At 42.9% G+C, this 12346-nt stretch overlaps 1 protein-coding gene across 49 annotated transcripts in view; it reads left to right on the top strand.

The window, feature by feature from the left end:
- Positions 1–12346, top strand: part of SORBS1 (sorbin and SH3 domain containing 1) — a 271569-nt gene that overhangs the window by 233102 nt on the left and 26121 nt on the right. For 21 of the 49 annotated variants that reach the window (XM_090057710.1, XM_090057704.1, XM_090057709.1 and 18 more), the window contains 5 exons: positions 1799–1864; positions 2413–2514; positions 3841–3890; positions 7295–7470; positions 11183–11268. In XM_090057710.1, coding sequence (XP_089913836.1) covers positions 1799–1864; positions 2413–2514; positions 3841–3890; positions 7295–7470; positions 11183–11268 — 480 coding nt within the window. Of the gene's footprint in view, positions 1–1798; positions 1865–2412; positions 2515–3840; positions 3891–7294; positions 7471–8924; positions 10443–11179; positions 11269–12346 lie in introns of all 49 variants that reach the window. The other 28 variants (XM_090057663.1, XM_090057665.1, XM_090057664.1 and 25 more) reach the window with 5 other exon arrangements.

The raw sequence follows: 12346 nt of genomic DNA, 5'->3' as shown, positions 1-12346 counted from the left end.
GCCCTCAGTGAGACTTTCCTGTTCTCTTGCTCCCTAATTATGGTTTGTAGCTACCAGGCTCTAGAACTTGTCATTCAGTTCCATTGTCTTTCATTGTGGGAATCAAATAACACTGGCCTGTCTAACCAGCTCTAGACTATAGCATGTCTATCCAGTACTAGACTCAGTGGGGAGCCTGGACAGTGGCTGAAGAGGTGTAAGACCATCCCTGCTTCTTGTATCCACACATTAGGTGGCTTGTGAGGTCTGTTTGTGGCCTGGTATCATGGGCAATTTCCCTGGTGCTCTCCTGGTGCTTAAAACCACATCTGTTGGCAACTTCACTTCGATCTTTCCAGGGCAGTTGTGATTATGTTTTTTGCTATAACATTGGAAGGAAAAAGTTTTGCGAAGAAGAGACTTGTTCAACTCGAAAGACCTCCGCTGATTCTACTATAGGTCCATCTGCCATAACTGTGAACAAATGATGAATGATAGCCACAGATTTCTTGGGATAAGTAATAGTCATTTGAAGTATCTGCAGTCTAAAAAGTGGCTGTAGAAATAGAAAAAAATTAATTTTGGAGAGAGTTGAATTAAGTTCCAAAATTTTTCAGCTCAGTTCTACCTCCAGTAGAATGGACATTGGCAGGCTCTCTATTTATTCTCTCTGTGACATGCCTCAGATGGAAAAATATAAAGTTAGGACTGCTTAATTTGTGAACTGGGAGATCATACTTTTTGGTTTGGGGGTGTGGAAAGGAATCCACATAGAAAGAATAGCCATTCCTGTGGCTGTGTCTTCAGCCCCATGCATGAACTGTGTGCTGGTGGGACTGCCTAGCATGGTGTTATCTGTGTAGGAGGAGACATTAGGACATAAGGCCTGATCAATGCTCTGCAGTATTACTCATTCCATCAGAAGTGTAACTTAAACAAAGACCCAAAATTTCTTTAAAATCAAGAGCCATCCCATATAGGTTGAGTTTTTAAATCACTGATTCCCAGATTTCATTGTACCTCATACCTGCCACTCCAAAGAGTGGAATGGAAAATAACAGTTCTGCATTCTCATTGCCCTACAATGCAAACATGGAAATTCAGCCATTTGTTAACATGGTATGTATATACAGTCTGCAATGGGGGTAGAGTTGGGCAGGGAGAAAACTTCTCTTCTTTTTATTTATGAAAGGCCTTCGTTCTGCTGTTCCCTTTTTAGATAGAAAAATGAGCAAGCAAATGCTTTTTTTTGACTGTTAATCCCTTCCCTTTTTCTTTCGCTTTTATGTTATGAATGCTTTAACCCAGTGATTCCCAACCTTTTTTTGCTGTGACCTGCTGCTGAGAGTGGAGTGTGGTGGCGGTGGCAGTGGCCCGGGGGTGGGGGCGAGGAAGCTCCTGGGGCGCAGCACGGTTTGTCCTTTGTGCGTGGCGCCATTGGTATTGCCCCCACGACCCTCATTTGGGTCATGACCCAAGGTTGGGAACCACTGCTTTAACCACTGCCCACATGCTCCCTCTGGGGAGCATAAAACCCGTAAAGCACCTTGCAAAACTAAAAATGGCTTCCAACCAATATGTAAAACCAAACCCCCTCAACCCATGCATGTGCCCTTGGCCTCCGATAATCTTCTGGATTTTGTGCTACAGCCGGTTTATGCCTCTCGTCTCTCTCTCTCGCTCTCTCTTTTTAATTTTATTTTTTGGTGTAGATGCAGACCCCTAATGTAACCCCCTCTGTTCTAATCCAGTTTCCATATTCTCTGTGATGTCTTTCCTTATCTTCATTTCCTCATTTCCTTCCTCTGCTTTCCATCAGCCTCCAAAAAAGATATGGGATTATACTCCTGGAGATTGCTCTATCCTTACTAGAGAGGATAGAAAGGTAATTGTCTCACATACATTATACTGTGGTGTATGGTGTGGGGGAGTTTTTCTTTTCCTCTAGCACTGTGTGGATTTTGTGCGCTTGTGGGTGATTTTTTTTTCCTTTGCTAATTTGGTTTGATCTTATTACCCTATTAAGTGGCTAATAAATCTATTTAATAAACAATCCTTAAAGCATAATCTGCCATAGATCTAAATGGTGGCATTGATTTTTGACCTGCAGCAATGATTGCACTAACAGCAGATTGCATCGATATTACAGTATGATTGATTTTTTTTTTTAAACAGGTGTGTAATTTGTGGCATTTATGCTTTGTAAAATTAGATTCTAGCAGGCCTTGTGCATCTCTGAATTTAAATGTGAAATGCTTAAAACAATTGTCTCTAATTATTGATAAGTAATTAATTACTGGTGAATGTCTGTACCATCTTAGTCTGTTTTTTCAATAAAAAGGCTCTCTTATTTTTTTTTCAAAATTAACATTCCTTTGGTTTCCCCTAACCCTAAGCATTATTTTCCCATTCTTCTTCTTCTCCTTTAACCAGACTGATCTAGAAAAAGACCTCTACCTCTACCAGACTGAGTTAGAGGCAGATTTAGAAAAAATGGAGAAGCTTTATAAAACGCCAGATAAAAAGCCACAGAAGGTATTTCCTATTCTTTTCATGCTGTCAATCCTTGTTTCCAAACTCTCTGCTCTAATCTATTCACTGCTGGATGATTATTAAATGAGATTGAGATAAATAATGGTTCTGACCGTTTTGACTGCATGGCTTGCTGTGTAGCTGTCAGAAATGATAGAACGTGAAGCTGAGAATCCTGCTTGAAATCCATTTCAGATGCAGTGTTTTCCTTCTCCCTCCCTCCCCAAACTCCTTTTTAAGGTTTGTTTTGAGTTTGGTGTCTCAGCAAAACCCCCTTGCTATTTTTCACATGAATAGGCAGCAGCAAGCGGCTTAAAATTCTTGGTTGACGTCACATCATCATCTTGTGCCTTTCAGCCAAATTGCCTTTTCTCTTTTCATACATACCCCACTCTCTGCTGCCTTTTGGAGACCCTGCGCCTATCCAAGATCTGGATTTTTATGAAAAAATTTTATACAACTCTCCTTAAGCTCTACTTACTGTAGCCTTCTTGGGCAGAATAGCAGCTGCTGCCCTTCTGATGATCTATGCGACTCAAACAGTGATAGCCTAGAAATGCCCATTGGGTAATGCTCAAATTATTATTCACTGAAAACAAAAATCTGCAGTGACTTGATCAGGACTCACAAAAGCTGCTATTGCAAAGGCCCCATTTACTTTTGTACAGCTGCATTTCAAACTGTCCATGAATCTAGATTTGTGTGCAGGGGGGTAGAAATCCTAAATCAAAATGTATCTTCCAAACTTCTTCAGATTTACTAAACAGTATGCCTAGAAAATTTTAGATGGATTTAAACAAGTGGCTGAGAACTGGCTTTTGCTATTGAACTTGTGCAGCTGGCATTGCTTCCCTTTAAGTATGGAAACTGGATTGAAACATTTCCTTTCTTGTTAGCGTTATGAGGAATATTATTATGAATGTATGTGCTACAGAAATGTGATATACCTTTAAAGAAAAGGGGGGGCTAGGGATGGTTGGGGGGAAAGCTTGGAGAAATAATTATGAGCATGTGTCTCCTGGTCCTGGCCCAGCTGGTTATCTCGTCTTGCTTTTGGCTTTATTCACAATGACTCATTCGCAGACAAAAGAATAGGCACTGTGAAAAGGCATCGGCTGTGCTAAAACCTGTCACTGCCCTGAAGGAACCCAAGAAAATTGTCGCTCTTCTGTGGAGACATTGATGCTTTAGCTTGTGTTTAAATTTAAATCTCAATATCTCCCAAAGGCCAACTTTTTAGCTAGAGATGGAAAATTTCTTAAGGAAGGCTTTTTCTTTCTCTTTGAATGCAAGTCTGTATCTGTGACTTCTTTGTTTGGACTTTTGCAGAGTACAGCAAGCACCACTCCTCTGGAAACTTCCACAGATCATTCATCCTAGTAAGTTTCAGAATGACTTTTTGTGTTTTTTTTTTGACAGTTTGGGTTTTTCTGAGGATTTTGGAAGTGGTGACACATGCCCACACTTACCAAGCATGTTATATTTGTGCATTGGTTAGACTCATTCATTGAATGTAGAATGTTGCAGAATAGCTTTGAATGAAGTTTAACATTGTCACATAATTGCTACTTAATTCAGTGAAGATCCTTGTTCCACAGAGTTACTGCTTAAAATGCAAACAAAACTCTTAATTTATCCATGGATGAAATTTGCAAATAATTGGTTGCACTGTGTGTAAAGTAAGCTAGTCTCAAAGTGCTATGATTGTTTCTAACACTTGCATAAAATGAGTAAGAAACTCCTGTCAGATGTTCACGACTATGCATAATGTCTATTCATCTTCATTGTCAAATGAAAATGATGCTGGTACCAGAAGAAACCATTGTCATGCCTTTAACTCTGAGAAGGAAAAACAGTTTAGTAGTGCTTGGAGACGGAAATGGCATGTTGCTATTTTAGACGAATATTCAGAAAGTGGATTGCAGATGGATCCAGCTTTACTTTAAAGGATGCAGAATAATTCCAGGGCAAGATCCTGAGCACTGTGGATTTATGCTAGCTGTGTTGTTAGCACTCGCTGCTAACCTGTTATTCTCTTTAATTGAAACAGATGTTTAACATTCCACTGTGGCATATTTATCGTATTCAGATGAATGCGTGGTGGGGAAAGACATGTCATCCTCTGTGCTGTCCATTAATTTTATGTATGTTGACCTACTTGGACCTTTTAAGATATATAATTTTTGAGCTCTCCTGCAGTCAGTTTTACATGCACTTGTTGTAAAGGGATTTCTATTACTGTAATTGGGCAGGTGTCTTGGCCTTATCAAGTCAGTCATTTCCATAATCTGTTCTAATAAGGAGAGTGTAGTAAAGAAAAAAGGAAACCTGTGCTAAAGTAAACCAGTGTTAAATATACAAGTATAGGTTTTCCTCGCCAGTGTCTGAGAAGAACCCGTATTCCTGACTGTCCTCGGAGAGTTCCAAACCTTGTGAACCTTCTGTTTGTAATGGACAGGCCAGACTGCTGCTCCTTGGATCATTTCCATTTTCTGAAATCACGATGTCAGAGCTCTTCATAGGTCTCACCAAAGCTCATGGGGAACCTGCCAGTGACTGACTTCCTCAGAAGTTGAAGTGGCCTAAATAAATAGATAATACCATAATTACTGGAGAGGGGCTGAAACCAAAATGCTTGGTTCTGATGTCCCTAGGACTCCAGGAGATAATTATAATCTCATAATTACAATTATCGTTGAGTAAATTTATTAATTCTAAATTTTTAAATAAGCCATGTCTTCTGATTCTCACTTTGTGAGGTGAAATCGTTCTGCAACTCCGCACTTTGATCTCCCCCACAGAAGGGAATCAGGTTGCCCCATTTGCAGCAGTGTCTCATGGCGTATGCCACAACTCCGGGGTTTGTTAGGGCAGGGGAGAAAGCCTGGAGCTGCTGGGGCTGGGAATGAACAGCCTGAGCCCATTCACAGGCCTTTTCCAGGAGAGCTAAACCACCAGGCTGCTGAGGTAGGGGTGCTTCTGCTGCCAGAGCTGGAGTGGAGTCTTAGAGCCTTCTTGCGGATACCAGGGGCTGCCGGCACTGCGGTCTGTTTCACAGGGTGGGAACAGATGGGGAGAAGTCAATAAGAGGATTCTCCCAGATGCGTCCTCTCCCACAGGTACTTTCCTTAAGAAGGACTCATCTGAGCCCTGGGCTAAGATATTCCACCTTCCAGGTGGAGGGCCTCAGAGGTCTAGCTGTCATATCCCTGGTAACAGCTGGTGTGGTCTCTTTGGGCAAAGAGAGGCGCTGGGCAAAACTTGGTGAGACTAGAGAGTACTGAACAGGGCCCCTATGAATCCCACTGAAGTCGGTGGAAGCTTTTCCGGGGCTTGAAAGAGCAAGGAATTGTTGCTGCCTGTAATTTTGTATTTTGGCAGCAATTTTATCATCCCGGGGAGCCACCTGTGGGACTGAATGTGTGTGATCCACTTGCAATCTTCTGTGTCATCCAGGGACTGAGTGGGGTACTAGACATTTTGTAATTCCAGCTCCATAAACGGTTCTGTCATGTTCCAAAACCTTCCTTTACCCAGTAAACACCATATCTATCCTGATATACCAGACACAGGCAGGCACACACAGATAATCATAGGTGCTATATGTTATTATTGACATGGGAGGTGGAATTGCCACTGGGTATTGAGATCCAAACCTGATTCCAAACACTTTGCTTGGATCAGTGAATGAGTTGATTTTTTTTAAAGCTTACAAGCAGTTGTACTTTGCTCCCAGGAACAGCCTTGTTATGTTAACATTGCATCTTATTAAAAAGAGTCTGGTTGAAGCTGTACAAGCACTGGCATTGGATGAAATCAGCTCTTATGAGAAGCAGTCTACTTGACTGTTTGACATGTATTTTGCTTCTGGAAAAGCCATTTATACCGTCATAGTGCTGGTCTTTTGTATCTGGAAGAGAACAAAGGACCGCATGGATCATATGCTGGGCAAAATGTTTCACTGATTTGTACCTTCAGGAAGATTCTTTCACTTTGGCTGCTGAGGGATGGTAGTAAATCATTTTAGTTTCTTACAGCCTAAATATCTGAAGTCAGGTTTATTTTTAAACTAATGTATATCCAATGCCAGGGACAAAATTTTGTTCTTAGATCTGCTTGGACTGCAGAAATGTGTTCTCCCCAGAGAGGGAGTTCTGTGCATGTGGGCAGAGTGGAATGTAAAAACTGAGATTATGCTCTGGGCAGAATTTGAACTCAGGAATGTATTTGAAGCAGTATATTCTATAGGTTGTTCATGGGAAGAAAAGCTTTGTAAATGGCAGACAGAAAGATTTTCCTGTTAGAGCATGGGTATGTGGAAGGTGCCTGTCTGCCCTTAACATAGCCACTGAATTTCTGTAGCCTAAGACAAATTTGTGACCTTCTCTGTGCCTCGGTTTCCCCCTCTATGAAATAAAGAGAGCGTACTTACCCACCTCTCATTTACTGGTAAAGATCCTTGAGAGACTGGAATGTATGGCACTAGCAATGCTGAGTATTTAGCATGTTATTTCTGGAAATTTATGATCTCTAGTTAGAAATTTTGCATCTACTGTTTTGCCAGCAGAAGTGTATGATTTGTGTGCACGGCCCTGTTTTGATTCACAAGCCTGGTTTCCTAGAGTCATAGGATTAAAAAGGTCGTCCAGGGTCATCTAATCCGTCCCCTTGCACAGAAGCAGAATTTCCTCTTCCTGTCTCATAGTGCTCTTGAAGCAAACAGGAAAAGGCCCATCACTTTTCTCTCTCTCTCTCTCTCTTTAAAAAAAATATCATTTTCTAGCTCAGCCTATTCTCCCAACTACTATGCAGTAAGGCGAGATCTGGAATCAGCACCGGGGGACCCTGCTGGCTTGGACAATGAAAGGCAGATTTATAAGAGCGTGCTGGAAGGTGGAGATATCCCGCTACAGGGGTTAAGCGGTCTCAAGCGCCCATCTAGCTCTGCTTCCACTAAAGGTAGGTCAGCAGAGCCTTATCCCTTGTCTTCCATTCCACATAATGAATCAGAACCTGAGTGATAGTGAGGGTAAGAGGGGAGCGCCACGAGGGTTTGGGCCATTGTCCAAACCTAAGGAGATCTCATCTGTCATTCCTTTGTCTCCTGCTCTGCTGTCCCCCCTTCTTCTTTCTGTCTCTTCCCAATCCAGCCTTGTCATCTTTTTTCCTTTGATCACTTGTTCTGATGCCCAGGTCCCTTTTTTCAACAGGACCCTGACTCCTCTGGTCATTTTCCCATATTCTTACCTCCCCCTTTTCAACACTCACCTTGGAGTCTCCCACCCCCACTTTCCTTTGTTCCTTGTGTTGTGGACTCTCCTGCCCTGCCTTCCCATGCTCTACCTCTATCTCCCAGCCTCTGCTGCTGTTTCTTATATGGAGTCTCAGCAGGCCAAGTGGTGTCTGCTGGTTTTCAGCCCCTTAATTTCTGCATCATGGACTCCAGGGCTTACCTGGCTCAAAGGGGCCACACAATACGATGGACACTGCTGAAATCAGTAACCACCCTGAAGTCCATGTAGTATCAAGACAGACGCCAGCCCAGCAGAGACTGCTGGACCTTTTGAGCCTCCCCTCACTGGCTCCCACCATCTTGGAGCATGCAGAGCACTGGGAAAGGCCAGAAGCCTGCCTGTGGGTCAGAGGGAGGAGAACAGGATTCACCCTGAGCTAAAAATGGCTTGGGAAGTGTGTGTATGCGGGAGGGAACTGGTTCTTTCACTTTCCAAACACTAGTCCTCCTGCAAAATAGTGCATCACACACAGATGTCTGTCTGTCTTCGTCTTCCAGCTGCTTTTCAGTACAATAAGAGGCACTTTAGGCAAACAAGACTATCCAAGCAGAGCACACTCAGCTGGTCCTCAATAAGGAGAGCCCCTGAGAAGGACACTGTGGGATAGTGCTTGGGTGGGGTCAGTGGATATAGCCTACTTGTTTTAATGCAGACAATCTCTGAATTGCCTGTCCCAGATGAGAATAATGTACTTGGCAGGTGTTATGTGGCGACCATAGTTAGTCTCATTCCAGGCTTGCTTTAATATGCTTTTTGCAACATTAGTACCTCTGCCTCAATGCTAAGGCAGTGACGCTGCCAGGAGTTGAGTTGCCTTGTGCATGGGGTGGCAACTCCCATGGAAGCTGAGGGTGCTCAGCACTTTGCAGGATTCAACCCTAAAGTGCTGCAGTCCTGAATCAGGCATGTGGCTCTAAGCCACATTGCGGACATGATCTGTACCTTTGCACCTGCTTCAGTAGTTCAGCTTGTTGTGCTGTCTCTCTGCTTCTCTTTATTTTTTGACAGCGGTTTTTTAAAGTGTTTTGTGAAATCCAAGCATATTTTCTCTCCTTTCTCAAGAGCTTTCTGGCATTTAAGCTAACAGGTTTTATTTATTTTATTCTGCATGCTTACCAGTGGATCGTAAAGGTGGGAATGCTCATATGATCGCACCCTCTTCAACTAATAGCCGAACCTTTAACGCTAGTAATACTGGTATGTTAGGTCACGCATATAAACATAAGAAGCCCTTATCAGCTGCAAAAGCCTGCATTACAGAAATTCTCCCTTCCAAATTCAAACCCAAACTAGCAGCTCCAACAGCTCTAGGGCAGGACAAGAATATCCTGCTACCTCACGAGAAAGCTCAAAGCTGCGAGAACCTTCGTAGCTCCTTTGCCCTGTTTGATATCAAAAAAGCTTTCATGGTAGATGTAGGGGAAAGCATAGAGAACCTGTTAATGAAATCGAAGCAGGAATATGTCACCAAATCTGGCAGCACCATGAGCCTGCAAGAGTATGGCACCCAGTCTAGGAAAGGGTACCTCTTACCCAGTTCCAGGAAGAGTGGTCTGGAGTTTACCATGCTGTATAAAAACATGCATCAAATCAACCGGTCCAGGATCAGTCTGGGCACTGCCTCATCCTGCAGCGTGAGGGACATAGCTTCCCAGTTCGAGAATGAAACAAAGGACAGGATGGAGCACAGCCCTGGTCGGCAGAATTCGGAGCAGATCCCTAAACACACTGTGGCATCCCGCATCACTGCCTTCGAGCAGCTAATCCAGAGATCCCGGTCAATGCCCTCTCTTGACTTCTCCAGTGCACAAAGCAAATCCCCCACTCCTCCCCAGTCTAAGAGCTGCCTGGGTGCCGCGTATTCAGCAGAGTCCCTCCTGGAGTTACCAAAGCCAAACCGAAAAGAGAAAGGTGATGCCAACTTGGCTGACAGCTCCTCTCGCTCCTGTAGTAATGTGGAGGACATGCCATCTGATCATAGTGACATTGTCCCTATGGATACACTCTCAGTTTGCACAGATGAGATGGATCTCCTGTCCAATTTATCTAATGACAGCAACAGCAGCATCAACAATACCAGTGGGCCCCAGAAATATAAAATAAACAAATGCAAAGGATCATGCCCAGCTTCCTACACCAGGTTCACCACCATTCGAAGGCATGAGCAGCAGCAGGCCTTCAAGACCCCTGATTCCAGAGGCAGTGTCCAGGGGGACAGGCACATGCTACCCAGAAATGTCTACCTGATGAGCCCACTTCCCTTCAGATTGAAAAAGCCCTTTCAACACAGTCCCAGAAAGACTCCACCCTTAGATTGCCCAGGGACCCCATCGCTGTACAGCCCCGAGAACCAAAATGACCCCATGCATCTGCGAGGAAGCATAGCAGACAAGAACCACCACCCTTTCTATGGACTGTGCCCTGAAAACAGGCCTCTAGCTCCAAAGCGCCTGTCTTCCTTTGATGTTGTGGAAAGGCTTAGCCATTTCCCCAGCCTGGAATTTAGCCGCCATAGCTCCATTGTCCGAGCTGTTACACCAGACTTCATAAATAATGGGAACATTGTTCCATTTGCTTTCTGTCAGAGCTTGGATACAAACAACAACCTGCAAAGTGAACTTGGGACATACCCCAGAGGTGGCTTTTTGTGAACTTTACCAGTGTCCCTTCATCTGTCTTCCTACTTTGCTTATTTTCTCTGTATTTTTGTTCCCTCAACCTCTGCATCCTCCAGTGCTCATCCTTCTAGTGTGTCTGATGTCCTTTGCGTGTCTTGCTTAGCTTTTTTGTTCAGGACTCGTTAACGGGCTGCACTTCTGAGAAATGATTTCTGCTGCCTTTCTGATCACCATCTGGCTCCATTTGTGTCTCAGGCAACTCTTAGGATGTGAGGATCCTGCAGTGAGATATCTGGAGTCCTATATCATTTGCATTTATATATATATATAAAAAAAAAGTGTGTGTGTAAATAAAAAAATAAAACAAAACTACTTGATTTTTTTTTGAGGAACCGTTTCTCAAGATTGTGTGTGTGTATGTGTGCGTGTATTGTTGTGTGTGTATTCATGTGTGTTTACAATTTTTATCAACCGTAATGTGCAAAATAATATTTCAATGGCAGCAAATCTTTTCTTCACGAAGTCCTTGTATGTTTTTTACTCTGTTCCCCACCTTTGTACTCTCCTTTGTTTTCAATCTTTGTTTAGCCAAAAAGGAAAAAAAAATCCAAAAATGTCTCCTCATTTGATTGACCATTTGGTCAATGCTAATTACTAATTGCCACAATGGAAACAAATTATCTGAAAACATTTTTTCCTTTCTGGTTATGCCAGAGAAGTCCATTTGTATTTTAACAACCTTATGTTGTTTTGAAGTAGATTCAGAATCACCAAGACATTTTGTACCAGTTGATTACATGGAAACTCCAGAAGAAATTCTCCGCCGACGTCACGATGACAAAGAGGTAAAGCCTTTTCTTCTGCAGTGCTTTCAACAGCTACAGATGAGGAGAGTACAGCATTTATCCTGCTGTTGCCTGTGTGTCCACATGGTCACATATGAAGGAAGTTTTATATAGTGGCTAGAACAAGAGACTTGGGTGCTAGAACTCCTGAGCTCCGTTACTGCTTCTGTCACTGGCTTACTGTATGGTCTCAGGCATTTCTGTATCTCTCTGTGCCTGAGTTTGCCAGTTACAGGAAATGGAGAGGATACTTGCCAGCCACACAAGGATGGCCTGAGGGATCTTTTCTGTATGCAAAGCACTTGGAGATCTGCTATCAGGTGGATGGCATAATTCAGAATGTGCACTTGGCAGTAGTGGAAAGTGGTCCATCAGTAAGCTAAGTGTATCATCAGCAACGTCTCAGCTGATCATTAATCAGTTAAGATAATGTTTACTGAAGTTTTCAGAAGCAACTAGTGATTGTATATATGTGGGGGGTGGGGCGGGAGTGTTCCTATTTGGAGTACTGATCTTGATATACTTTAAAGTTCCCTGATTATCTGCAAGTGCTGAATCTTGATGTTCTGCAAGCCATGTCCCTTGTAATGTCTTAAACTGACGGTCCCCAAATTTATCAGATCCTTTTAAAATCATTGGCTAATATGTGGCCAAACTAACAGTCTTTTCAAAGATGAGCTACATGGTGATTTCATTATTGAAGAAAGAAGCAAACTACTAGTTCTCTGAATGGTTATTGTCTATCATTAATGATCTATTTGCTTGTCTGAGAAGCCAGCAAATTAAAATCCCCCCTTCCTTTAGAAGTTTTTGAGGTGTGACCTGAAGTCCATGGAAGAAAATGGAAAGACCCATTGACTTCTGTGAGCTTCAGTTCCTACCCTCGGTATGTGGAGTGGCTTGTTCGATTTTAAACAACTCCATTAAGTTCTACCAATGAGTTGCCTTCAAGTATACAATCGTAGAAATGTATTCTGTACGCCAGCTAAATCAAAGGGAAGTTATTGTGCAGTTAGTCGACTTGATCTTCTGGGTTTCTCTAAGGCTAGAAATTGACGTCACCAAGTAAAGCATGTCA

This window comes from Crocodylus siamensis, chromosome 7 (genome assembly GCF_052110815.1).
Source record: "Crocodylus siamensis isolate JL-2025a chromosome 7, ASM5211081v1, whole genome shotgun sequence".
In the NCBI taxonomy this organism is placed as follows: Eukaryota; Metazoa; Chordata; order Crocodylia; family Crocodylidae; genus Crocodylus; species Crocodylus siamensis.
Note: the sequence above shows the minus strand (reverse complement) of the source record. Positions and strands in the feature narration are given on the sequence as shown.